We start from the raw sequence: 25,735 nt of genomic DNA on the forward strand, positions 1-25,735 counted from the left end.
TAAGGGGATCTGTTAGGCTACTCTCTATTATGAATTTTCATGTGCCTGTCAAGGCTTCCTTTTAGACTAAAACAGTTTCCACACTGAGAGCATGTGTAAGGCTTCTCTCCAGTATGAACTCTCATGTGCTTGTTAAGGGTTCCTTTTTCACTGAAACTTTTTCCACACAGTTTGCATGAGTAAGGCTTCTCTCCTGTGTGGACTCTCATGTGTCTGTTAAGGCTTTCTTTTTGATTAAAACTCTTTCCACACTGTTGGCATGTAGAAGGGTTCTCCATTGTGTGGATTTTCTGGTGGATTTTAAGGTTTCCACCTTCAGCAAAACTCTTTCCACACTGTTTGCATCTGTAAGGCTTCTCTCCAGTGTGAACTTTCATGTGTCTGTTAAGGTGTCCTTTTAGAGTGAAACTCTTTCCACACTGTTGGCAGGTGTAAGGCTTCTCTCCAGTGTGAATTCTTCCTTTTTGAGAGAAACTGTTTTCACACTGAACGCAAGAAAAATAACTCATAGTTCCTGTAGTTTGAGTTCTTTTTTGTTTAGAAGTTTTTTCAGACTCTAAAGAACAAAAAGATTTTTCTCCAGATACAAAATCATGAAGATTCTCAAACTGAACTTTCTCTTCAGTTTCATTTAGATCTTCTCTCTCCTCTTTCAGCGCTGTTAGGTCTAAAGTGGAAAAACAAAGAAATAAAAGTTAACCCCAGTTTAATGGCACAAAACATTTAATATCAAAACATGTAGATATTCAATTCAATTCAATTCAAGTTTATTTGTATAGCGCTTTTTACAATACAAATTGTTGCAGAGCAGCTGTACAAAAGTTTTAGGCAACTACAATATATTTAGTAGCTTATTAGTGGTGAATACTGTATGTTGAGTCGATGTACGTATGATATAAATATTAAATCAGTAACTGTGTAATCAAACAGATGATGAACACTAATTGCAATGGTTATGTGCTGTAATCAACTTGTAGGAAAATTATGTAGTGCTGTATGTTGTTTCAAGGCTGGCATCATCTGCGGTCCTCTGAGGGGTTGGCATCATCTCTTCTTCTGAATCCGGGCTGAATCTTGTGTAAACCCTAGTTACCACGGGATGGAAATCCCGTGGCAGAGACAGAGAAACCAAGAAATAATTAGCGTAGCTGCTGTTCCAACTTCCGACCAAACAAAAATGATGGTTTAGCCCAAGCTGAAGAATATTAATGTGCATTTGATCAGATGTAACTGAAATTACAACGTTATGAGATACATTATGTGAATGCTTGGCTAAAGAGATGAGTCTTTAATCTAGATTTAAACATAGAAAGTGTGTCTGAACCCCGAACGTTATCAGGAAGGCTATTCCAGAGTTTGGGAGCCAGATGAGAAAAGGCTCTCCCTCCTTTAGTGGACTTTGCTATCCTAGGTACTACCAAAAGTCCAGAGTTTTGCGACCTTAGGGAGCGTGAGGGATTGTAGCGTAGTAGGAGACTAGTTAGGTATGCAGGAGCTAAACCATTAAGGGCCTTATAGGTAAGAAGTAAGATTTTGTAAGTGATACGGAACCTTATAGGTAGCCAGTGCAGAGACCGTAAAATTGGGTTAATATGATCATATTTTCTTGACCTGGTAAGGACTCTAGCAGCTGCATTTTGGACTACCTGTAGCTTATTTATTGAAGAAGCAGGACAACCACCTAGTAGTGCATTACAATAGTCCAGTCTAGACGTCATGAATGCATGAACTAACTTTTCTGCATCAGAAACAGGTAACATGTTCCGTAGCTTAGCAATGTTTCTAAGATGAAAGAATGCTGTTTTTGTAACATAGGAAATATGATTTTCAAAAGACAGGTTGCTGTCTAATATAACACCTAGATTTTTGACTGTAGAGGAAATAACAGTACATCCATCTAGTTGCAGGTTGCAGTTTAAGAGATTTTGTGTACTGTTTTTTGGTCCAATAAGTAATATCTCAGTCTTATCTGAATTCAACAGTAGAAAATTATTGGTCATCCAGTCTTTCACATTTTTAACACACTCTGTTAACTTTGCTAAGTTAGAGGTTTCATCTGGTCTTGTTGAAATATATAGTTGAGTATCATCAGCATAACAATGGAAACTAATCCCATATTTCCTAATAATATTACCGAGGGGTAACATGTAAATTGAAAATAGTAGGGGACCTAGGACAGATCCTTGTGGCACTCCATACTTTACTGGTGTTAGCTGCGATGACTCCCCGTTTAAATAAACAAAGTGGTAGCGATCGGACAGGTATGATCTGAACCATCCTAAAGCCTGCCCTTGAATACCTGTTTAGTTTTGTAATTGATCTAGGAGTATTTCATGATCTATAGTGTCGAACGCAGCACTAAGATCAAGTAAAACTAGCAATGAGACGCAGCCTTGATCTGACGCAAGTAGCAAGTCGTTTGTGATTTTTACAAGTGCAGTTCCTGTGCTATGATGGGGCCTGAAACCTGACTGAAATTCTTCAAATATATTATTATTTTGCAAGAAGGAGCACAATTGAGCAGACACAACTTTTTCTAGAATTTTAGACATAAATGGAAGATTAGAAATGGGTCTGTAATTTGCCAGTTCACTAGGGTCTAGCTGTGGTTTCTTAATAAGAGGGTTAATAACCGCTAGTTTGAATGGTTTTGGGACATGACCTAAAGATAACGATGAGTTAACAATATTAAGAAGCGGTACTTCTGCAACAGGTAACAACTCTTTTAGTAATTTAGTGGGTACAGGATCTAATAGGCATGTTGTTGGTTTAGATGTGATGATAAATTTATTTAAATCTTTCTTTTCTATAGTTGTAAAGCACTGAAGTTTTTCTTTGGGTGTAATGACTAATGTTGAAGTATCAGTTGCTGTATTATCTATATTAGTTATTGTATTTCTAATGTTGTCTATTTTATCAGAAATTCATAAAGACATTACTATTAAACTGTGCAGGAATATTCAGGTCAGGAGGTGTTTGGTTATTTGTTACAGTTTTTTCCAATTGCTAACACACAATTTTTCAAACTAGTCTGGTTTTATCAAAATACTTAACACAATTCACAAAACCACACACCCAAACGGCAAAATACCTCATATATCCTGTAAAATGAAGCACTGCAACCGAAACTACACATAGCATTATCAAAATCAAACTTTTGCATGAAATGGCACACACTTCATTCATATTACCAGATTTTTGCCTAACCAACTACACACTCTTGGGCATAATGAAAAGCACCCCCATCTTTAGTATGCTTTGCCATAATACTAAAATATGTATCAGATTGCTCACATGCACAGAAATATGCAGATACACACACATCCTGTTGCAACTTTTTTTTTTTTTTTCACTACAGTAAACAAGTCAGTGCAACATATGCACAGCAGATATATTGTAAGGAGTGAAATTATCTCCTCATGGCTGTAAGGAGTGAAATTATCTGCTCATGGAATTACAATACAGTACAAACAGATGGCATGCAACAAAACAATAAACGTAAGGGATCTTCAAAGAAGACCAAACAACCCCACCATGCTACTTTGAATTCCCCACCTCTCACTCTCACACCCACACCTTTCTCCCTAAAAGCTCTTGCTTAAAGTCACATGTGGAAGATGCACATGATACTCATGTTATATCTTGTGAATGTATTGTTTTTTTCCCCTTCATGTTTGGAATCATTCTAATGGTCTCTGTGTGATTGGTAAAATGGTCTCAATTTCATAGCAGTCACATATACTGTAAGAAAGATTGAAAACTTCCATAGAATTGGGTTTGCTGCTATTGGGTGTGTTTTCCCTTTAGGGGCAGATGGGAACCTCCAACCAGGTGCGAACCTGGGGTTGCGAGAACTCCTGAAAGACCAAAAGGTCTTTGTATTTTTACAACTGATTGGAATATTTGTTTGTTCTGGTCTGGTATATAAGGCAAGTGATGAAACACAACTTGGGGATTTTTGTAGCCAAAACCCCCACACTGTATGTATGCGAGGGTCTCTGGAGCTAAACCTCCAGGTCTCTCTCATGCTGCAGTGTGTCTCTCTGGTAATCAGGCATGTCTTTCCCACTCTTAGATACATCTTTGAGTCATTGAGGTTATGTATTTATCTAAATTGAAACTGAATTGGGTTCTCATTGTTTAATTGTGTAATTGGCATGATAGATTTTACCTGACAAATAAAATGTTATATTTGGCTATTCTGATATGTCCTGAAATCAATATGACTAGTAAATTGTGAGGAGACTTTTGTTATAGACATTAGGTCCTCCAACGTACGAATAATTGAAAATATGGAATGTCTAGAATAATCAAGTAGTTAATTCATAATCGATATTTGTGATAACCTTTTGATTGGAAATACAGTCTAAATTTAATGATCACTTAAAATTGGAGTCAGATTAGAACGGAGCAAGACTAAAATTGAAATGCAAATCTTGAAGCGCTGTAAAAGACCGAACATGTAGTAAACCTTCATCCAGATCGCTGGAACTTCGTTTTCGGGCCAGTGAATCGGTCCTTTCAATATTTACATGGGACTGAACAAAAATATTCTTACAAAAACCAGTAAACTGAAAAATAAAATTTCAGAAAAAATATATTACAGTTAAAAAAAAAAAATTCTCAGCCGTGGTCTTTTTATACTGCTAACATCCTGATTGAAGTGTTCACAATTAACCATTGAGGTGTTTGGCCAGGTGGCACATGTAATTGGCCAATTAGCTCATGCAGTGTCATTTTGAATAGCAGTGTTTTGAAATGGCAAGCATGTGACTTTATGTCAGATTGTTGTGTCTTATGCAGAGAACTGTTTTCAGTGCATTTAAAAAGTGTCATTTTGAATTGCAAAATGTGTGTAAAGCAGAAAATGTGTTTAGACTTTTGGAGACTTGAGAAGAAGTTTTGCTGTCTGTGTGTCAGTTTAAATAATCGTGCTGTGCATGTCATTTTAGTGTGTTAGCAATTGGAAAAAACTGTAATCTAGCCACTGTGCTAAATAAAAACCTTGGATTGTTTTGGTTTTTTTCTATGAGTTGGTGGATATACTCGGCTTTAGCAGCTTTTAAAGCCCGTCTATAGCTGGACATACTGTTTTTCCATGCAATTTTAAAAACTTCTAAGTTAGTTTTTCTCCATTTACGCTCAAGATTACGAGTTTCTTTTTTGAGAGAATGGGTATTACTGTTGTACCACGGCGCAGTACGTTTTTCTCTAACCTTTTTTAGCTTGATTGGGGCAACAGCTTCTAATGTGTTAGAGAAGATAGTGCCTATGTTACTAATCATTTTGTCTAGTTCATGTTTATTTATGGGTGCACAGAGCAGTTGAGATAAATCAGGCAGGTTATTTTTGAATCTATCTTTGGTAGCAAGAACAATAGTTCTGCCCAGACGATAACGCGGAGCCATATAGTTAACATCAGTGATACGCAGCATGCACGATACGAGGAAATGATCAGTAACATTGTCGCTTTGAGGTACGATATCTATATCAGTAAGATCAAGTCTGTGCGATATAATTAGATCTAGTGTATGATTAAAACGATGAGTGGGCCCAGTGACGTTTTGTTTGACTCCAAAAGAGTTTATCAGGTCAGTAAACGCAAGTCCTAACGCATCATTTGTATTATCAACATGGATGTTAAAATCTCCAACAACTAATGCTTTATCAAAATTAACCAATAGGTCAGACAGGAAATCTACAAATTCTTTTAGGAAATCTGTATACGGCCCTGGAGGTCTATACACAGTAGCCAGAGCAAGAGATAGGAGAGGTTTATTTTGCATATCCGACAGAGTAACATTAAGTAGGAGTACTTCAAATGAATTAAACCTGTAACCTGTTTTCTGAGTAACATTGAAAATGTCACTATAAATTGTTGCAACACCACCGCCACGACCGATCTGACGAGGCTCATGCTTATAACAGTAGTTTGGTGGAGTAGACTCATTAAGACCAATATAATCGTTTGGTTTTAGCCAAGTTTCAGTCAAGCAGAGTACATCAAAACTGTTATCTGTGGTTATTTCATTTACAATAAGTGCTTTGGGTGCGAGTGGTCTAATGTTTAGGAGCCCAAGCTTTAAAAATTGATTTTGTTCATTTATTGTGCATTTTTTTGGTCTAATCAAGATTAGATTTGTTCTAGATCCTGCATTAAATTTTTGTTTTGACCTCACTATTCGAGGAACAGACACAGTCTTTATAGGTTGGACAGCACCTATACTATCGTTTAAATGTGCATAAAAAAAGCCATCAACGCAACTATTTGAAGAATTGCTTACTAGTCAAATGGAGCGCAGCGTCCTGGAGATGTTGTCCGACAGGAGTTCTGCTCCGACTCTGCTGGGGTGCAGGCCATCAGCGCGGTAAAGCCTAGGGTGCTCCCAGAAAAGATTCCAATTATTAACAAAGAGCAGTTTGTGTTCTTACACCATGACAACAACCATTCATTTAGAGCAAAATGTCTACTGAACCTTTCGTGTCCACGTCGATACGTGGGAAGCGGTCCTGACACGATGATTCTCGTCGCGGGCGCTGTGCTGCGTACCGTCTCGATCAGGCTCGCGAAATCCCTCTTCAGGACCTCCGTCTGCCGCACTTTGACGTCGTTCACCCCAGCATGCAGGACGATCGCACCGACGCTCACATCGTCCTTCAGGATGGCAGGTATCTGTGAAGAGACATCAAGAATGCGAGCATCTGGGAGACAACTAGGGCTGTGCGATATGGACAAAAGAAACCTATCACGATTTTCTTGAACAGTATTGCCATTTCGATTTTAATCACGATTTTGACACAGACATGTTTTACAGTGTGAATCTAAAACTTTTTTTTAAGAAAAACAATTAGATCTTTATCAAAGAACTGTAACATGTCTCTAAAACAGAAGGCGGGAAAAAAAATCATCTAGCAGGTGAAAAAAGTTAGGAGCACCAAAAAAAATTTAGGCGCACCCAATTTCTTTTTAGTAATGCACTGATCTTGATTCTTAATGGCTGATTCTGACTGCAGATGTTTTACAAGCACATGATCAAAGTAGGCTACTCTTTCAATATTCAAAGTGCAAATAGAGACCGAATTTTTCAAGCATGATATAGAACTATAGACAACTGCACAATATATTTTTTATAGCCCACATACTAATAACTACCTAGATATTTTATGTAGCCTAATTTGCGCGCATTGAGGAGTCACTCTGTGAACGCGGGATATTAAAATTGCTTTTAAATGCGCGTCCGCGCCTTAGTTTTGGTTTCGTTTTAACGATCTTGCGAGACTCTCAAAGGCGCTGAGCGTGCATTCTACAATAAAAGAGATTATTATAACAAAACCATTTGAAATATGAGAAGACACAGACAGGATTTTGAAAAGCATGTCCCCAGTGAAAATTACGCCCCTGTGTGAGTGGAACTCTGCTGCTGAGTTATCATCTGATGTGGATGAATGCCGTGTTGTACAGTAACGTATATGGACACGGAGGCGCCAGAATTGTATCTGACAGAATGTACGCTATAGCACGAAATATATTATATTTCTTCAAAAGCGGTTTGTTGAGACCTTTTATTTTTCACAATCGAAAGAGAGAATGGCGAACCTGTCACTGTATCAGCTCACAGCAGTCTGTGCAGTAGTTATGGTAGCGAAAGTTTTGTAAAGAAATGAAACCAAGTCGGACAACAACAGTTTCTCGCACGAATGGTCCCAAATATAATTTCATGTCACGCAGATTAAATTTTGGGAGCATATGCGACCAAAACGTTCACAATTTCGAGCCCTGCCTAGTAAAGGTAGAACAAAATGTCTTTAGAACAGACCTATGGCAAAAAGTAAGTATGTGTGTGCGTATGTGCGTGCGTGTGTTTGATAAAACAACAACCCAGACCACAGTGTCCCACATAAAAACAATTAGAACACTGGCAGAGTCTAGCTGCTTTCTGCTAAGAAAACCAGCATGACCATTTCTGGTTTCAAGCATGAACGTTGGCATGTTCTTGCTCTCTGTTTAGGCACGCTGTGTTGTGATCGGTTCAAATAGCATGCTGCGGGAAAAGTATCAGTCGAGTGCGTGCAAAAAATCGCGCTGTAAGGCGATTTAGAAATCGTGCATGTTCACATCGCGATTTCGATACGATTTCAATTAATCTCACAGCCCTAGAGACAACGAGTGTGCACTTTACCGTTAGCTAAGTTAGCACGAACGTACCGGACGATGGAGTCTCCGACGATCACAGCGTCGCGTTCCGTCTTGCGGAGGGGAGCGAAGCGGTTCCGGGTGGAGATCTCGAAGACCGGGGGCTGCGGAGGGGGAGAGGTCCTGGCTCGGGGTCTGGCTCGCACTTTCCTCTGCTGCTGCACCCAGGGTCCGTGGTGTCCCGGCGCCGGAGTGAACGACATCTGGGAGGATCGCGTCCTGGGTGCGGCAGATCTGGGCAGAGAATCACACGGAGTAGAGGTTATGGGAGTGTTAGGATCGAGCTGTACACTTACCCGGACAGATTTGAGTAAATCCTTTCGGATTCGCAGCTCAATCTGTCTCGCCTGAAGCTCCTGGATCTGCTTCTCCACTGCCTCCAGCTCCATCAGAACCGAGTGCAGCTCGAACGTGTCTTCACCTGCACTCAAAGGTAGACACAAATTCGCCATTAAAGCAAGTAACAGTGAGTAAGCAGTTAAAGTGTTTGTGAATAGAGAATAAACAAATGTATGCAAGATTAGCCGCGACCATGCTGGCAAAGCTAAACGGTTATAAGCTAGCTTAGTAGCAGACTCGGGAAAACAAAAATAAAAACCAGTGATAACAAGGCGTTCCAATTGTTTTTGTTGTACCACACGACGGGTATATTCACATGTTATGAAAAACAAAAATGATGGTGTATAGAATTGTTTTTAGGTTTAAAAATAGAAAATTGTAATTTGACTCGACGGAGCTTCAACTCAAGGTGCACGCTAGGACAAACAGGAAGTGACGATCCTGTTTTGAAAATAACCATTACATTTTCTAAAAGATACAACTCAAAAAGGAGTGTGTGTGAGGGGAATAGACATTGATGGTTATGATTAAAATAAGAAACTTTAGGAATCTAAAGCGAATGGTGTGAAATAAATCTAATACAAAATATTCTATAGTTGAAATTTAAGCAAGAACCACCGGACATTATGTGTAGGGAAACTCCTTTTCAAGGAGAACATCTGGTTTACTCATCACCATCACTTATCAGTCTGTTTGAGGGGCCTGGAGCATCAGTTTCACATTGGAGTTTATCCCTGGGAGGACCAAAGAGTTTTATTTATATTCCAACTTAAACATTTTTGCAAATATTACATTCACAGAATGGATTTCAGTGTTCGAAGAACATAATGTAAGCCATTTTTATGATTTTTATAAATTTTATAAAAGCCATGGAGATGTTTTTTGTCATCTTTAAAAGAAGTGCACGATGTGTTTTATAAGTTCAAAAACCTAAATAAAATGATGAATACCTGTTTAAGATGTTTAAGATGTACGGTGAATGATTTGTTTAGCTGTAGTAACATGTTTGTTTCAATGTTTTATATTTATGATCACCTGAAAGTATTGTGAATGTTAATTTTAATAAACATGGAGATCGTCTTAAAATAAGTGAATCAAATGTTTTATAATTTCAATAAACTTAAATGTTGAAAACTTGTTTGAGATGTACAATGAATTATTTGTTTAGCTTTAGTTACATGTTTGTTACTTTGATGATTTATAACTTCAATAAACTTAAAAATATAAAATGAACGTTGTATAATGATTTGTTTTGCTCTAGTAACATTTGTTACTATGTTTTATATTTATGATTGTCTAAAAGTATTGTAAAGGTTATTTTTATAAACATGAAGATCATCTTTAAAAAAGTGAGCTATGTGTTCAATAAACTTAAATGTTGAATACATGTTTAAGATGTATGATTTGTTTTGCTATAGTGACATGTTTGTTACTTTGATGCCTTGTATAATTATATATGTATTACCATCTTTTTTAACCCTCTGGGGTCTGAGGGGCTTTGGTAACTCTACTGATGTTTTGTCCTACCCTGACATTTGTGTGTTTCCAGCACCTTAAAACATATTTATGTTTATGATTATACTTTATTCAGCACAAATTGCGCTACAATTATACGCACGCAAGCGTGATCGTACATGTTTGTGTTTTGAGAAAGCAAACATTTTTGTGAGAATAATTTTCATGTTTTTATTTTGTCTTTTGCTTGAATCACTTTTTTACGGAGCCCCTTACGTCACCTGTAGAAGAAAAATAATTAATCCGTGGGGACGGTTTTGCAATTCGTTCCCTCAGTTTATAAACCGTACTCACGAATTCTTAAACTGTTCCCTCGGTTTAACAATTCGTGCCCACGGATTAACAAATCGTGCCCACGAATTTCCAATCCGTGCGCTCAGATTTTGTAAACCGTACCCTCGAATTTTGAATCCGTACCCACAAATTCATAATCCGTGCGCACGCTTTCGCAATCCGTTCCCACAGTTTGTAAACTGCTCTCACGGATTTGTGGCCCCGCCCCCAAATTCAACCAGGACACCTGTTTAAGTGCTGGATGCATTGTTTTGCATTTATTAAACTTTATTTCTCAGTAGGCTATATGAGAATATGCAACACTGATAAAACAGAGTTTTTAGCTTTATTTTATATTAATCACCAATAGATTAGCTGCCAAAACACCATGTGTTTTATCCTATTGGTTATTAATGTAAAATAAACGCTTAAAAGAAGCCTGTTTTGTAAGTGCGGTCATGGTACCAACATAAAATAATAAGTGAAGAGCGCTGTTCAAACGGCTTTGTTTTATATAATATTTTTCAAAATATAAAATTACCTGAATTAAAAAAAAAAACGAGTTTTGGAGAGGAGAAGGTAAAAAGCAATACAAAACAAATAATGCACAGGTGATGTTACCATTCCTTTGCTCTCAAACTAAATGCAATGTAATAATAGGCCTTATTAAATAATAAAATTAATAGTGCAGCATGCATCTAACTCTGGGCGAAAAGCTTATCATAATCACAAATCCGTGAGAGCAGTTAACAAACTGGGAAGGGATTGCGAAAGCGTGCGCACGGATTATGATTTTGTGGGTACGGATTCAAAATCCGAGCGTACGGTTTACAAAATCTGAGCGCACGGATTGGAAATTCGTGGGCACGGTTTGTTAATCCTCGGGCATGAATTGTTAAACCGAGGGAACAGTTTAAGAATTTGTGAGTACGGTTTATAAACTGAGGGAACGAATTGCAAAACCGTCCCCACGGATTAATTATTTTTCTTCAACAGGTGACGTAAGGGGCTCCGTACTTTTTAGGTTGAAATGTTTATATCACACATTTGTTTACTGATTTGGACATTACATTGATATAACAACATAAATGTGATTTATGATGAAATGTCTTGAGTCCTACTATAATAATTTAAATGACTTACAATATTTAATTACAAATGGAAGTGTGTTGAACTTTTTGTGTGATGGGTAGGTGTTCACTTTGTACAGTACAAAAGCTTTATAAAAATATAGTAAATAATATTTATTAAAAAAATACAGAAATGGAGAAAGTTTACTGTGATTGGGTGGGTTAAGGGATTTATACACTTTCAAATTGACATGTCCCGGCCCGCTGACATGTCCAGGCATAATCCTTATGGTTTGGTCTGTTTAAAGACATTTTTCCCTGTACTTATTTTGCCGTTGCTGGGTCCCCATCACAATACTTACCGCTACCTAAAAACTAGTGTAAATGTTTTTCTTTGTTTTATATCACGTGTGATCACATCGTTTATATTCATTTCTTTTATATAGAAGAGAATACGACTTGGAGGACTGGATGTGTGTTTTTGTACATGATTAAGCTATACTGTTGGGCCCAAGTGTTATCATTTATATTTTTAAAACATTAAAGACTTTGTTGATATATTTCATCGTGCGGTTATGGATAAAATAAGAAACTTTGTGTTTGATGTGAAATAAATTATGGTTCAGCTAAAATATAAGCGCAAGCCAAGAGGAATAAGTTGCATTATGTTTATTAAAAGTAACTATGAAAAAAAAGTGTTTACTTTTAAAATGTTTGCAAACCCTCTCTTTCACACAGTAATCCGATCCACAGATTTCTTCAAACAGATGTAGCTACTGTGAGAAGTAATTTGGATCCTCTGCAAAAATGACATGAATGGGTGTGAGACACAGACGACCAGCTCAAATAGAGCTGTATTTTATATACAGCCAATACATGTATGGTCACTTTTACATATAAGAAGTTCAAATGGTCTGTTGTGTAACGCGAGCTCATGAAGCACGCACGGGGAGATCTGCAACGAGAGCAATGCTGAGGAGAGCCTATGAGAGCCTCACGCACGCAGACTTTTATTTTTCACCCTAGACTGTAAAAAGGTGAGGGATTTAATGATTAAATGATAGGAATTTCATTTGTAGTATTATTACTATTATTTTTTATCATCATTTTATTATTTTAAATATATACATTTATACTTTATAATTGGTACTCATTTTATAGTTGTTGTTGTTGTACGGTTTTCTCGGGGCCCTAGTCAGGTCTTCCATCGCCTCTTTGTCCCATTCCCTCTCAGGAGTTTTAGGTGAGTGTATCGCGTCCATGTCTATGTATTTCAAAGCTCAGATGATCCGCAGATATGATGGGGAAGCCCTATTTATCTTTGCTGAATGAAACCTGACACCCTGCGATACAACACGGATGTGGGGCTAGACCGTAAAATCGCCGAAACATTCTTCAAAGCTTCATTCCTCACCCAACACCGGACGGTCGCGCACAGCTACTGTATTTCCTTCACCCTAATGATGAACAACACCGGATGGTCACGCAAACAGGCTATAATTCTCTAACCGAATGACATCAAACACCGGATGGTCACGCAACAACCCATAAAACCCTCAGAAGTTAATCCCGCACCTGGTAAGTGTATCGTAAATTTGCTGCAACAACCATAAACCTGTCAGAAGTTAATCCCGCACCTGGTAAGCGTCTCGTAAATCCTCTCAACAACCCATAAACCTATCATCCGTTGACATCGCACCTGCTCAATCCAGCAAAACAAGGTCAGTAGAGTTCACAAGGTCAAGATCAAACACAAGGTCATGCTCTACGTGGGTGGGCACCGTGGGAAAGGGGTGTGAGGGGGGGGGGGAAGGTCAAAAGGTCAAAGCCATCAATATTTCATGACAGGCGGTAGTCCATTATCACTACTGACAGGGGGTGTGACAGTGATTAATAAAATTGCTCCAATACTTGAACACACTGATGTCACGATACTGTGCTGGGAGGAACGACAGAAACGTAGATCAAAGGAACAGAGTTTATTAAAGTTCAAAGACACAGGGTAAGCCACACAAGGAAATAGGGAAGACAGACATATTTTACGATAGAGACCCAACAGAGACAGAATGCACAGACTTTGGTAACTGGGGAACACGGGTGCACAGAATGACTAACTGGACTAAAGGAAAGGAACGCAACCAAAAAAGGGAACACAGAAACAAAAACAGGTCCATATTCCTGGCATATCATCCCCCTTCTGGAAGGCGCATTCTTGCACTGATGGAACAACAGGAGGAGGAGAATGGACATCCAGGAGGAAAATGATTAACAGAGTCCAAGATGGAGATGACGGAGGGAGGAGCCTTCCTCTATATGTCCTCGTCTCTCCTTCCCTTTCTCAGGGAACAAGGGTTGTAGTTGTAACCCGAAACGGTGATGTTAAAAATGCTAACAATGTCCTTTAATGTGCTTCAACCAAAATCTGCACCTTCTGTGAGATCTCTTTTCAATTCATGATACAAATGTGAAGTTTTTACATTGTAAACAGAGCAAACACATCCATATTATTCCTTACTCTTTTATGCATTACCGTGTCAACAAGCTATATTGTGTTGGACTGAGCTTAAAGTGTACTATGGACAAAACATAATGCTTTAAATTTGAATGAGAAGGTTCCATTCTATACATTTTGTTTTAAATTCACTCTACACTAAGGGGATCTGTTGGGCTTCTCTCTATTATGAATTTTCATGTGCCTTTCAAGGCTTCCTTTTAGACTAAAACTTTTCCCACACTGTTTGCATGTGTGAGGCTTCTCTCCAGTATGAACAAACATGTGCCTTTTAAGGGCTCCTTTTTCATTGAAACTCTTTCCACACAGTTTGCATGAGTAAGGCTTCTCTCCAGTGTGAATCATCATGTGTCTGTTAAGGCTTCCTTTTTCATTGAAACTCTTTTCACACCACTGGCAGGTAAAAGGGCTCTCCATGGTGTGAGTTTTCTGGTGGACTTTAAGGTTTCCACTTTGAGCGAAACTCTTTCCACATTGAGAGCATGTGTAAGGCTTCTGTCCAGTGTGAATTATCATGTGTCTGTTAAGGCTTCCTTTTGAAGTGAAAATCTTTCCACACTGTTGGCAGGTAAAAGGGCTCTCCATGGTGTGAATTTTTTGGTGGACTTCAAGGTTTCCACTTAGAGTGAAACTCTTTCCACACTGTTTGGATGTGTAAGGCTTCTCTCCAGTGTGAAGTCTTATGTGTCTGTTAAGGCACCCTTTTAGGATGAAACTCTTTCCACACTGTTGGCAGGTAAGAGGCTTCTCTCCAATGTGAATCATCATGTGTCTGTTAAGGTGTCCTTTTAGGATGAAACTCTTTCCACACTGTTGGCAAGTGTACGGCTTCTCTCCAGTGTGAATACTCATATGCGTTTTAAGGCTTCCTTTTTGAGTGAAATTTTTTCCACACTGAACGCAAGAAAAATAACTCCTAGTTCCTGTAGTTTGAGATCTTTTTTGTTTAGAAGTCTTTTCAGTCTGTAAGGAACAAAAAACCTGATCTTTCTCTTCAGATTCATTCAGATCTTCTCTCTCCTCTTTCAGCACTGTTAGGTCTAAGGTGGAAAAAAAGGAATAAAAGTTAACCCCAGTTTAGTGGCACAAAACAATTAACATCAAAACATGTAGATATGTAAAGCATGTATTCTAGAGCCTATACCAGGGTGTCCAAACCTGATCCTTCTCAGCCAGTACTGTAACAGTCACTGTCTGTCACAGGTTTTGTCAGAGTCTTCTGTTTGACATGTTCATACTTGCCACTAGAGGGAAACGTGTAGCTCAATCTGTACTAGCTAAAACAGGAAGTAGTAGAGTAAGTGATAGGTTCTGTTTGTTCTTACTGTGTTTTTTCTTAATTGAGTTTAATTAGTTATTCTGTGTTCTCTCTTGTAGAGGATGGTTAATGGCGTAGTTCTTGCTCAAATACTGTGACTACCACCGATGGACAATTGTACTGCTGAAGCCAATTATTTGGCATATATCTGAGGGTCCTTGGTGCAGACTGGACATTCAAGTTTAGGACATCAGCTTGTCATTTTCTCATATGCAGATAGGATTGGTTACTTTCGCTTCAAGGACTGCTTATGATCTCAACCTGTTTTGGACTCTGTGGACCATATCCATTCTTCTCACACATGTACTTATATGCACGGTAAATTTGTGGAATTGTATTTGAATGTAGGTGTTTTGCACTATTTGAAGAGTTGTGTCTGACCAATATATTGATTGAAAACATGCAGAAAGAAACATCAATGTTGTGTTTGGATGTATTTATTTGGCAATTTAACTCTTTCACATAAGACCAGTTTGATATTTGCAAAGAAGATGATTCCCCCCTTTTAAATTCTCGTAGCTTGACCAGTGCAAAGTAACTGGGAACATTACAGTACCCTACAGAGATTAGGCTGGCCATTATACAATTAATAATAAAAAAAATCTAGGAAATTTAATGACAGAGTTTAGGATCTACATATATCTATACACAGACTGATCTTAATGTTTCTGTACCATTTTTGTCTCCTATAGGGAATAAAATGCAACAAATTTAGAGAGAGACAAGGAAAAACTTCTTTCGTAATAAACAAATAATATTTAAACAATGTAAAACAGAAAAAAAAAATCTTAAATGGCTACAACAAAATATATCACCCTTTCTCGTTTCGTTTGATCTCTTTAAACTAATCTTTGCCGCTTTTTTGATAATTCTTTAAGTAAACATTTGCCGGTTTGGTGATTAAATAAACTTCCCCTTTAGACGTCCCCTTGAACTACACGCGACGCATCCTGTGTGTGTGTGATACCTGCGCTGCCAGTTGTCCGCACAACGAAGCGCTGCACTTTTGCACGGTTTCATTAAGGGTGGGTGAAAAATGGATTCTCCAATGCATCGCAATCCTCTTTTCAACGAGCTTGTATTTTTTCCCGCATATGGCACGTGTGCTTGCTAGAGACACGGCGGGCTTCATTGCACAGAGTTTGCACTATGAGACATGTGCGGATTGTTTGACAGTGTGTGCATCCACCCGCAGTGTTTTACTTTAGATATGCCTTCATTTCTGCCGGTTGTAATGCAGTACTAGTACCATTAGATGCACAAAACTCACGCACTGACAGACTTTCACTTTCTCTTTGTGTTTGTTCATCCTAAAAAGCTCAATTGCAGATGCGGTTAAATGCACTTGCATTTTCTAATACTTTTATATGAAACTTGTTTAAAGAGCAGGACAAAACATCTGATATATCGAAATAGATCTGTGCATTCATTGAAGCCTGTTAAAGCAGCCACTGTCATATGTTACTGTCTATTGTTTTAAAAAGTAGCCTGCTTATATATAAAAAAAAAATAAAGTGAATTCTGCACGAATTAAATTTAATATAAAATCTAATTAAATTGAACCTTAATTTTAAGATGGCAGTACTGACATACAGAGATTACAAATGTAAACAAAAAGCATAGAAGCTGCTATTTTACATATTGTTAAAATGTAAAGATTTATTTTCTTAACATTAATGAACTATAAAATAACTTTAATGATCAATATATAATTCATATTAATATTTTTATTAATTTACAAAGTATGAATTAATGAATGAATGAATGATGCATTTATATAGCGCTTTCATTGTGTATTGCCGTACACCCAAAGCGCTTTACAATCATATAGGGGATCTCTCCTCAACCATCACCAGTGTGCAGCATCCACTTGGATGATGCGTCGGCAGCCAAAGTACAACGGCGCCAGTGCGCTCACCACACACCAGCTACAGGTGGAGCCAATTCAATGAATGGGGATTATTAGGAGGCCATGATTGACTAGGGCCAGTGGAGGGAATTTGGCCAGGACACCGGGGTTACACCCCTACTCTTTTACGAGAAGTGCCATGGGATTTTTAATGACCACAGAGAGTCAGGACCTCGGTTTAACGTCTCATCCGAAGGATGGTGCCTTTTCCAGTATAGTGTCCCCGTCACTATACTGGGGCATTAGGACCCACATAGACCACAGGGTGAGCACCCCCTGCTGGCCTCACTAACACCTCTTCCAACAGCAACCTAGTTTTCCCAGGAGGTCTCCCATCCAGGTACTGACCAGGCTCAGCCCTGCTTAGCTTCAGTGGGCAACCGGTCTTGGGCTGCAGGGTGAAAGTATGGTTTTGTACTTTTTTAAAAACTAATAGAGCACTATTTTAGTTTCCTTTCAGTATCCATTTTCAAAAACTATCGGTTAATTAATCGGTATCGGCCAGTGTGGTCCAACCTAGCTATCGGTATCGGTAAAAACCAATATCGGTCGACCTCTAGTTTTTTTTACCCTCTGTGTCGTAAAAGTAACAACATATTTTATTCATAATTTTTGTTTTATGCACTTAATAGTATTGAACGCAAAAATCGAAAATCGCATCGCAATATTTGCGATATAATAAACTGCGTCTTGTGTTATCTTTGATTAATATTTAAAGTTGTTTGATGACCTGAAATATTAAAGTGTAACAAACTTTAAAAAATTTTAATAATCAGGAAGGGGGCCAACACTTTTTCACACCACTGTAAAACAGACAAGAGTCCAACACAATCATAAAAACTTAACTCTCATACTTTGTTAAAAGCCAACGAGTAAAAATGAGTTTTAAGACTAGGTCCCCCGGTTTGTAACCTCATGTGAGGAAGAAACAAAAGTAAATGCTCAGTGGATCTAAATGCTCTTGTTGGAGTGTATAGCTGTATTAAGTCAGAATATGCTAGTCCATTTAGTGATTTAAACAATAAAACCAAAATCGATTAAAATCCATTATAACATGAACAGGAAACCAATGGAGAGGTGCCAGAATTGGTGTAATATGTTCTCATTTGTGTTCCTGTCAACATATGAGCAGCAGCATTCTGTAACAACTGCAAATGTGTGAGAGAAGCCTGGTTAATATCTAAACATATGTATAACTTTTTCTAAGTCACTTAAAGATAGAAAAGACTTCACTTTGGATAATTTCCTCAACTGAAAACAACTAGCTTTAATTACTGAATTAACCTGTATACCCAGTTTTCACTCCATAATAACACCCACATTTTTAACATTGGGCTTCACATATAATCTTAAAACACCAAGATCCAACTGAGAAGAGTCACAAGCACCTCTAGATCCAAATATCACAACTTTTCTTTTCTTCATTAAACTTTAAAAAGATTTAGAGTCAACCAGGCCTAAATTTCTTGAAAACAGTCCAACAATGGTCCTTTCGACTTTGCATCTTTCCTTTTCAAAGGCAGATAAAGCTGAGAATCATCTACATAAAAATGAAACGAGATGCCAGACTTCCTACAGATGGACCCTACAGGAAGCAAATATATAGAGAACAGAACAGGCCCAAGAATGGACCTTGAGGAACTCCACATGAGAATGACGCTGAAGAGGACACCATTCCTACGCAGTACCCTTAAAACCAATGCAATTTTCTAATTGAGAAACCAAGATATTGTGGTCTACAGTGTCAAATGCCGCTGTAAGATCTAAAAGCAAGAGGAAAGCATAATTACCAAAGGCAGTAGCTAATAACAGGTCAGTAAAAACTTTAACAAGGATTTAAAACATGACTGGAGCCCTTCCTGAACCCCATGTAAATATAGAAAAGACAGCAGTTGTATTAATACAACCTTCTCTAACACTTTGGGAAGAAATGGCAGTTTTGATACAGGTCCAAATTTGCCTTTTTAATCAATGGTTCCACTATTGCATGTTTCAAATTCTGTGGTGCAACACCTGAGGTGAGACTGCTATTTATAATTCTCTAAATATTTAGTGTGAAATAAAAGTGTGAAGGGACAATGTCCATACAGTAAGAAGATGGTTTCATCTTACCAATAATAACTCCTAAAAAATAAAGAGACACAGGCTCAATCTGGTTAAAACTTTTTAACCAGATTGAGCCTGTGGTTTTATAACAGCTGTATCTTCTATCTCTAGTTTTTAAAACACTAAATTTAAATAGAAATAATAGAAACCAGACTACATTTTAACTGGGAAGAGGAACAGACATTTACTCATTTGAGCTAATAATTAGGACTGTATCAGTCAGCTTACATTTGATTTACATTTACTTCCAAGATAATAATGCACTTACAATACGGTTAATAATAATACATGTCACAGTTAATGTCCAACAACACATATTTTAGCTAAATGTATGTTTTCCTCAGAATACCTGAGGAAAACAACATCTCAAATGTATTTAACAGTTCAAATATATTTGCCATGGTGGATCAATCGATCTATAATCGACATTAAGGACTGCTTTAAGAACAAGCGTGCACTAGGGTTGTGACGATGAGGAAATTTCCCCACCGGTTAATCGGCACGTGACAACACCGGTAATACCGGTATGACCGTGGGGGTGGGGGTTTGCTCTTTTTTCTGCTTTTAAATAGCTTATAAATGCGTGCGTATTATAGCCTACTTTCACTTTCAGTTTTGCGGGAATTGGCAATTCGGCGTCAATTGTTTTAATGGACGCCAACGAAACTACAAAAAAAAAAAAACTTTGAACCCAAAATATTGCCAAACAGGTGCTTTTGGACACTAAATCGTCCGCCATTCTCTTTCTGTAAATTCGACTCCTCGCACAGATAATTAACACGGCCAATTCACCATCAGCAATCACACTCCGTATCCAAGCACTACAAGAGAATCCCTTTAAATAGCCAAGCAGTCTTACCTTCATCATCTCTTGTTTTCAGCATCCCTCTCCCTGGGCAGGGGGAGTGCCCCGTGCTCGGCCAAACATGCTTAACTTTTACGCTTTTTATTATATGTAAGCGTTAATTATATTGCATGCTCTCGTCTTAAGTAAATTATTTAAAATAATATTTTCCATTCAAATCAAATAAATATTTAATAAAAAAACGAATACTTAAAAAAAAAATGGGTGGAAAAGTGATGTCACCGGTGTTGCGTCTTAAAACCAGTAACCGTCTATCGTGGCAAGCCTAGCGTGCACATCAAATTATCTTGACTCACTGAACCTGGGTCAAATGAGTGAGATTGTATAAATGAAATGGTCATTTATGGTACTACTTTAACCCCAATAGATTTGTTAGATTATTTCAGATCATGTTTTGGACTTTAATTCCAGCTTTTCTGAGTGTCTTTTTAGAAACAGCCCCCTGAGCTTGACATTAAGACTTGATATGCGCTTGTCCTTTAGACAGCTAAATCAATCATCCATTTGTAGAAAACAGTAAAAAGTTATATGTAATAAAAAATGAAAAAATTAATTTGTTGTTCAAGTTATTTATTTACAAGCAATATTCTCATTTCAATTTCATTAGCTCTAACATAAATAAGCATGCGGTATCTGTGGTATTTATCACATTAAAGTCGTGTTGCATGTTGCAAGTTAAAAATTTTTTTGAGATAAACATATATTCGTGTATGAAAATACAATACAAATCGTTAATGCAGGATTTGAAAATATTTTACAAGACATAAGGGCACAAATTTAGAAGACAAAGTGACGATTTCCTGGACCGCTCTCAAAAACAGCTTTTTTTCTAGACCGCGTCATATGACGTCACGACAGGGAGTCGTTCGCCTAGCTCTGTTGCTATTCAGTAGGAGCAGTGGTGAGTTAGTGTGTTTTCAGTCGTTATTTTTAATTTCAATTGATCATTGTCATGGTAAATTATTGTGTTTATGGAGGCTGTGCAAACTCCAGCCTGTCAGGACATCATGTCCACGGGTTTACTTACAATAAAAAGAACGGCGCTATCTTCCGGATCTGGGTGCGTTTGTGCGGGTGAATGCATCTGCTTCGAAAAACGCGTTCACTTTACACCGGAGGATTATCATCCCGGCGATATGATACAGTTCAATATGGGATGCCGAAGCAAGAACCAAGTGAGGGTCAAAACTGTTGCAGTTTCTTCAGTGCACACAGCGGCTTCATCGGCTCCGCGGTCAGCCTGGTTCGTCCGAAGCCGTCAGAGATGCAGACGAATACGTGAAATGTGCACCGTAAGTCTTGTTTTTTCTTCTCATAACTTCGCAAAACGACCAAATCCGTGAATATATTTATTTAAATAATGAGACACAACGAGATGTGTATAAGTCGAGGTAAAGCACTGTAGCTAGCTTGTAACGTTAGACATTAGCAATGTAAGTTTAAGAACCATGTAAAAATGGTACCATATGAGAAGGCATTACTGGTCAGTTATCCTCCGTTTGTTAATATTATATTAATCAAGTCTACAGCTTAGTCACATTGTTCGCACAGCTAATTTGTGATTTTTTTTTTGTCATGTGTGTTTTTAGGGTTTTGGGAGACATTGCAAGACATGAGGCTGTGTGAAGATCTGAAGCAGTGGAGGCCAGCTGTTATTAACCAACCTCTAAAATAACACATTAGTGTGATACTGATAACCACACTGAAAATATTTTTCTTTCAGTTGTATATGTTTGGTACATCTACATGTATATATATTAACAGTTGCAATGTTGTGTGTTTAAAGTTGGGTATTAACAGTAGTATGAAATAATATTTACGATTTATTGCTGCACAAATTAAACTGAATTGAATGAGCCATAAATGCAGATCTGCTTGATATATATATATGTGTTGTTAACCTCATAAAAACATTTATACATTAAGACAATTTGTTATTGTGATTATTTTTTTTTTTTTGAATGTCACCAAAATGGGGCCATTCAAAACCTTTATAAAGTAATCCTTCCTCTGTAACCTGTTTAATAGCTGACACAACACATGCAGGTAAGGGCTTCCTGATGAATACCAGCAGACAACTTGACTTATGCTGTCAATATTAATTGTCTTATACCAATGGCATTAAAAAAGTTTTACTTTATAGGTATTTGTGAGCTAAAAATAGTCAACCTGTAATTGAGATTACATTTTACTGTTTATTTGTACGTACAAGTATTTTGATCAGAGTAATAAATTATCTCTACCATAAACTTACTCATGCCTTTGCCTTAAATGCATATAAGCTATCTATTTTGATTTCAGACAGCAAGCCTCAAAGTGCAGAGTCAGAGACAGCACATCAAGTTTGGGGGCATTTCCCATAGAAGCATATAATAAAACAAAAAGGTGTTTACCTCTCGCGTGCGCGGTAATAAGAACCCGCTATATCACGTAACGTTGGATATTAACGAGTATGACACGCTTCATCAACGATTATTCGTTTGTGTTACAGGTAAGTAGAATCAATACTTCTAGATGACCAATGCTATAATTTTGCCCGATTAGATATCGTCTGCTAACACTGATCTCTCACAGACACCTGCCCTGTTCTCCTCACATTACAACTTGATTTGTCTCTGACCGCTGTTCTCTTTAATCCTGGCATGTCCCTGCTCTCTTGGCCACATAACCGGCTCATATTTGTGTCTGTGGTTCGTCATACGAGTGTAAATGAACATTTTAAATGTTCTCTGCGCCCGAACAGTCATTGAGATCCATTGTTTTCCTATGGTTTACATTGACCGCTCTACCGGCCGTGACGTCACTACCGCTTTTGCCAGTTTTTCAGATGCGGAAGTAAAATTCTCTCTCAAAAATGACTCCAGAAGCCTAAATAGCGTATTTTGAATTATATTTTCAAGAAAAACTGGTTCCTACACTATTTATCTACACGTTCATTCACAGTGATCTTCAACTTGAAAGTTGGACTTTAAATTGATGGATGTAATTTTGATGTAGCTTTAGTGTCCACTGGCTGTTTTATTTGCTTATCAAACACTTTAAATGACTAAATGTAGTCGGCATGCAGTAGCTAAATGTGATAACTTACATTTCAAGGTTTGTGCAAATAACTTTCCCATAAATAATTTTCTAAGATACTTTTGCATAATTAGCCATAATTAGAAATCAATGGTTTTAATATTAGAAGCAGATATTGGGTTTAATGTTACAGAAAAATATATAATTTTTTTAGGCTAATTCCATATTATTGTTACAACTTAAATGCATGATCTCATAATGCATTGAAAACCAATGGTCAGTGTGAATGCAGGATATTGAAGGAAGCGTTAGTATTTGTCATGTGATCTCAACACTTCTGTCAAATGTCTTAACATTTCTACACTCGTGTGACATTTCTGTAGTGAATTCAGCTTTGAGAATGAAAACCAACCTGTTTGTTCCTCAGTATCTTCATGTTTGACTCTAAATGTTTCTTCAATCTTCATGTCTTCACTCTCCTCTTTAATAAACGCCATCTTTCTTTGTTCCTCAGTATCTTCATGTTTGACTCTAAATGTTTCTTCAATCTTCATGTCTTCAGTCTCCTCTTTAATAAACACCATCTTTCTTTGTTCCTCAGTTTCTTCATGTTTCAATGTTTCTTCAATCCTCATGTCTTCAGTCTCCTCTTTAATAAACGCCATCTTTCTTTGTTCCTCAGTTTCTTCAATCTTCATGTCTTCAGTCTCCTCTTTAATAAACGCCATCTTTATAATAGTGTGTCACGTGGATCTCTGTTGATTCTCCAGGAGTTTTTCCTGTGTTTGTACACTTTGTCCTGTTTAAGATGAGAATAATAAAAATAAAAATAAATCAATGAAAACTAAATCTCTGGGTGCGTCTCAATCAGCTCCTAGTTCAGTAGTGCATTAGTAAGACAGTCAGAGAGTTAATAGACTTCTTTATAAAATGTATAAAATATAAAAAATTACCAAGAAGGTTCATATTTAGGTAGGTTATTTTTGATTTGCATGTCATATCTAATATATTACACTCTCCTGAAATCATTCTCGGTTGTGATTCACTCGTTTGTGTTTGTTGTTGTAGTTTGTAGTCCGCGTGCCGCTGAATCGAATCACTGAATCATTTCACAAATGATTTGATTCAAATGATTCGGATTCTGAGTCTCTCACTTCTTATCATCACACGATTGATTCACGATATGAAGAGAAAAATGAGATGCACATTAGCTGTTACTAACGTCTTAAGTAACAGTAAATAAAGCATTACAACGTTAGATTTAATAGTTATGATTTATTTTACATAGCTTGTAAAAACGCTTTAATTAATGCAACAATATCCATTGGTTTAAAAACTTTAAAACCACAAACCTTTCTGTAGGTGAATCACAACAGATGAGGAGCGCGCAGCTTTATGACGTCACGTCACCAGAGCAAAATAAAAGTCCTATTGGTGCACTTCTTCTTCTTCTTCTTCTTCTTGTTTGAAGGCGACCAATTCCTTAGGAGCATTGTCGCCACCTACCATTGGTGCACTGCTCTCTAAAATCAGAAATATATCATAGAAATGTTGTATATAGAATATAATTCCGTACTTAAGTAGTTAAACTGTACTTTTCCGAAGTTATTAACTTCGTGAATGTATTATTCTCTTTTTTAACTTACATTTATAACACTTTGTTTTATGTTGATGTACCATTAAGTTCACATAAACTAGTTAATGCTGCTGTGTAACTGTTACAAAGGTTTTAGTGGTAATGTTATTGTAAGCTTTTATGTAAGCAATTTTGTTTTAAATAAAAAATATTGTAGTGTAAAGAAATATGGTGCATTGATTATTACCTTTTCATTTTCGTTAATTGGCAAAAAAAAAAAAAGGCCAACACATTCAGTTCCCTCCATATCTTCTTTTATTAATAGTGAAACGTTTGGATAATAAATACAAGACACAATAAACTGTTTTTTAGAAACATTTACTAGAAGTACATCTATCAGAAAAAATGCCATGTTGTATTAGTTTTATGATTTTAGTGAAGTTAAATGTTTAAAGAACAAAATACCTTTAACACACCTGCAGGAAAATGAAGATCAGGAGACTTGTTTGAGCTGGTCCTGTGTGTCGCTGTGGTCATCCAGACTGACTAAAACACTCAATCACTGGAGTTTATTCAGATTTCAGGAGGCCGTTCTTACAGATGAAGACAAAGCTCTCAGACCACAAGCTTAAACACAGTATTCAAGGGATGTGATCAGTTCTATACTAAACTCTAACTATAGCTCTCATGATCACAGAGATCAGCGAAAGACATTCACACACAACTCAAGTGTTCATTAGCATTAACAATCACAACAATTAAAGAGGCAGGAACATCGAGAGCATCACAGATTTGTTTTCACACACACCTGAAGCAAAAGAGATTCATTTAAAATTGAACATTTACCTTTTTCCTGAATTTGCCAGGCAATAATTTCATTTCAACCAATATAATTGTGTCTTTAACAGTAATGACTGTCACATCTATGGACTGTCCTTGTGTTTGTTTTTGTTTCCATGTTCTCCTTGTCCTTGTTTTCCCTGATGTTTTCTAATGCCTATATTTGGTTTTCCTGTTCCTGTTTCCATTGATTTCAGGAG

At 37.3% G+C, this 25,735-nt stretch overlaps 1 protein-coding gene across 1 annotated transcript; it reads right to left on the reverse strand.

The window, feature by feature from the left end:
• Positions 1-17: 17 nt before the first annotated feature.
• Positions 18-23,912, reverse strand: LOC141322730 (uncharacterized). Its single transcript, XM_073833442.1, has 3 exons — positions 23,532-23,912; positions 14,060-14,943; positions 18-605 (listed from the first exon to the last, which is right to left on the reverse strand). Exons 1-3 carry the CDS (start codon positions 23,845-23,847, stop codon positions 18-20), a joined length of 1,788 nt encoding a protein of 595 aa, XP_073689543.1. The 5' UTR covers positions 23,848-23,912.
• Positions 23,913-25,735: the final 1,823 nt, after the last annotated feature.

The sequence above is a fragment of the Garra rufa genome, chromosome 1 (genome assembly GCF_049309525.1).
Source record: "Garra rufa chromosome 1, GarRuf1.0, whole genome shotgun sequence".
In the NCBI taxonomy this organism is placed as follows: domain Eukaryota; kingdom Metazoa; phylum Chordata; class Actinopteri; order Cypriniformes; family Cyprinidae; genus Garra; species Garra rufa.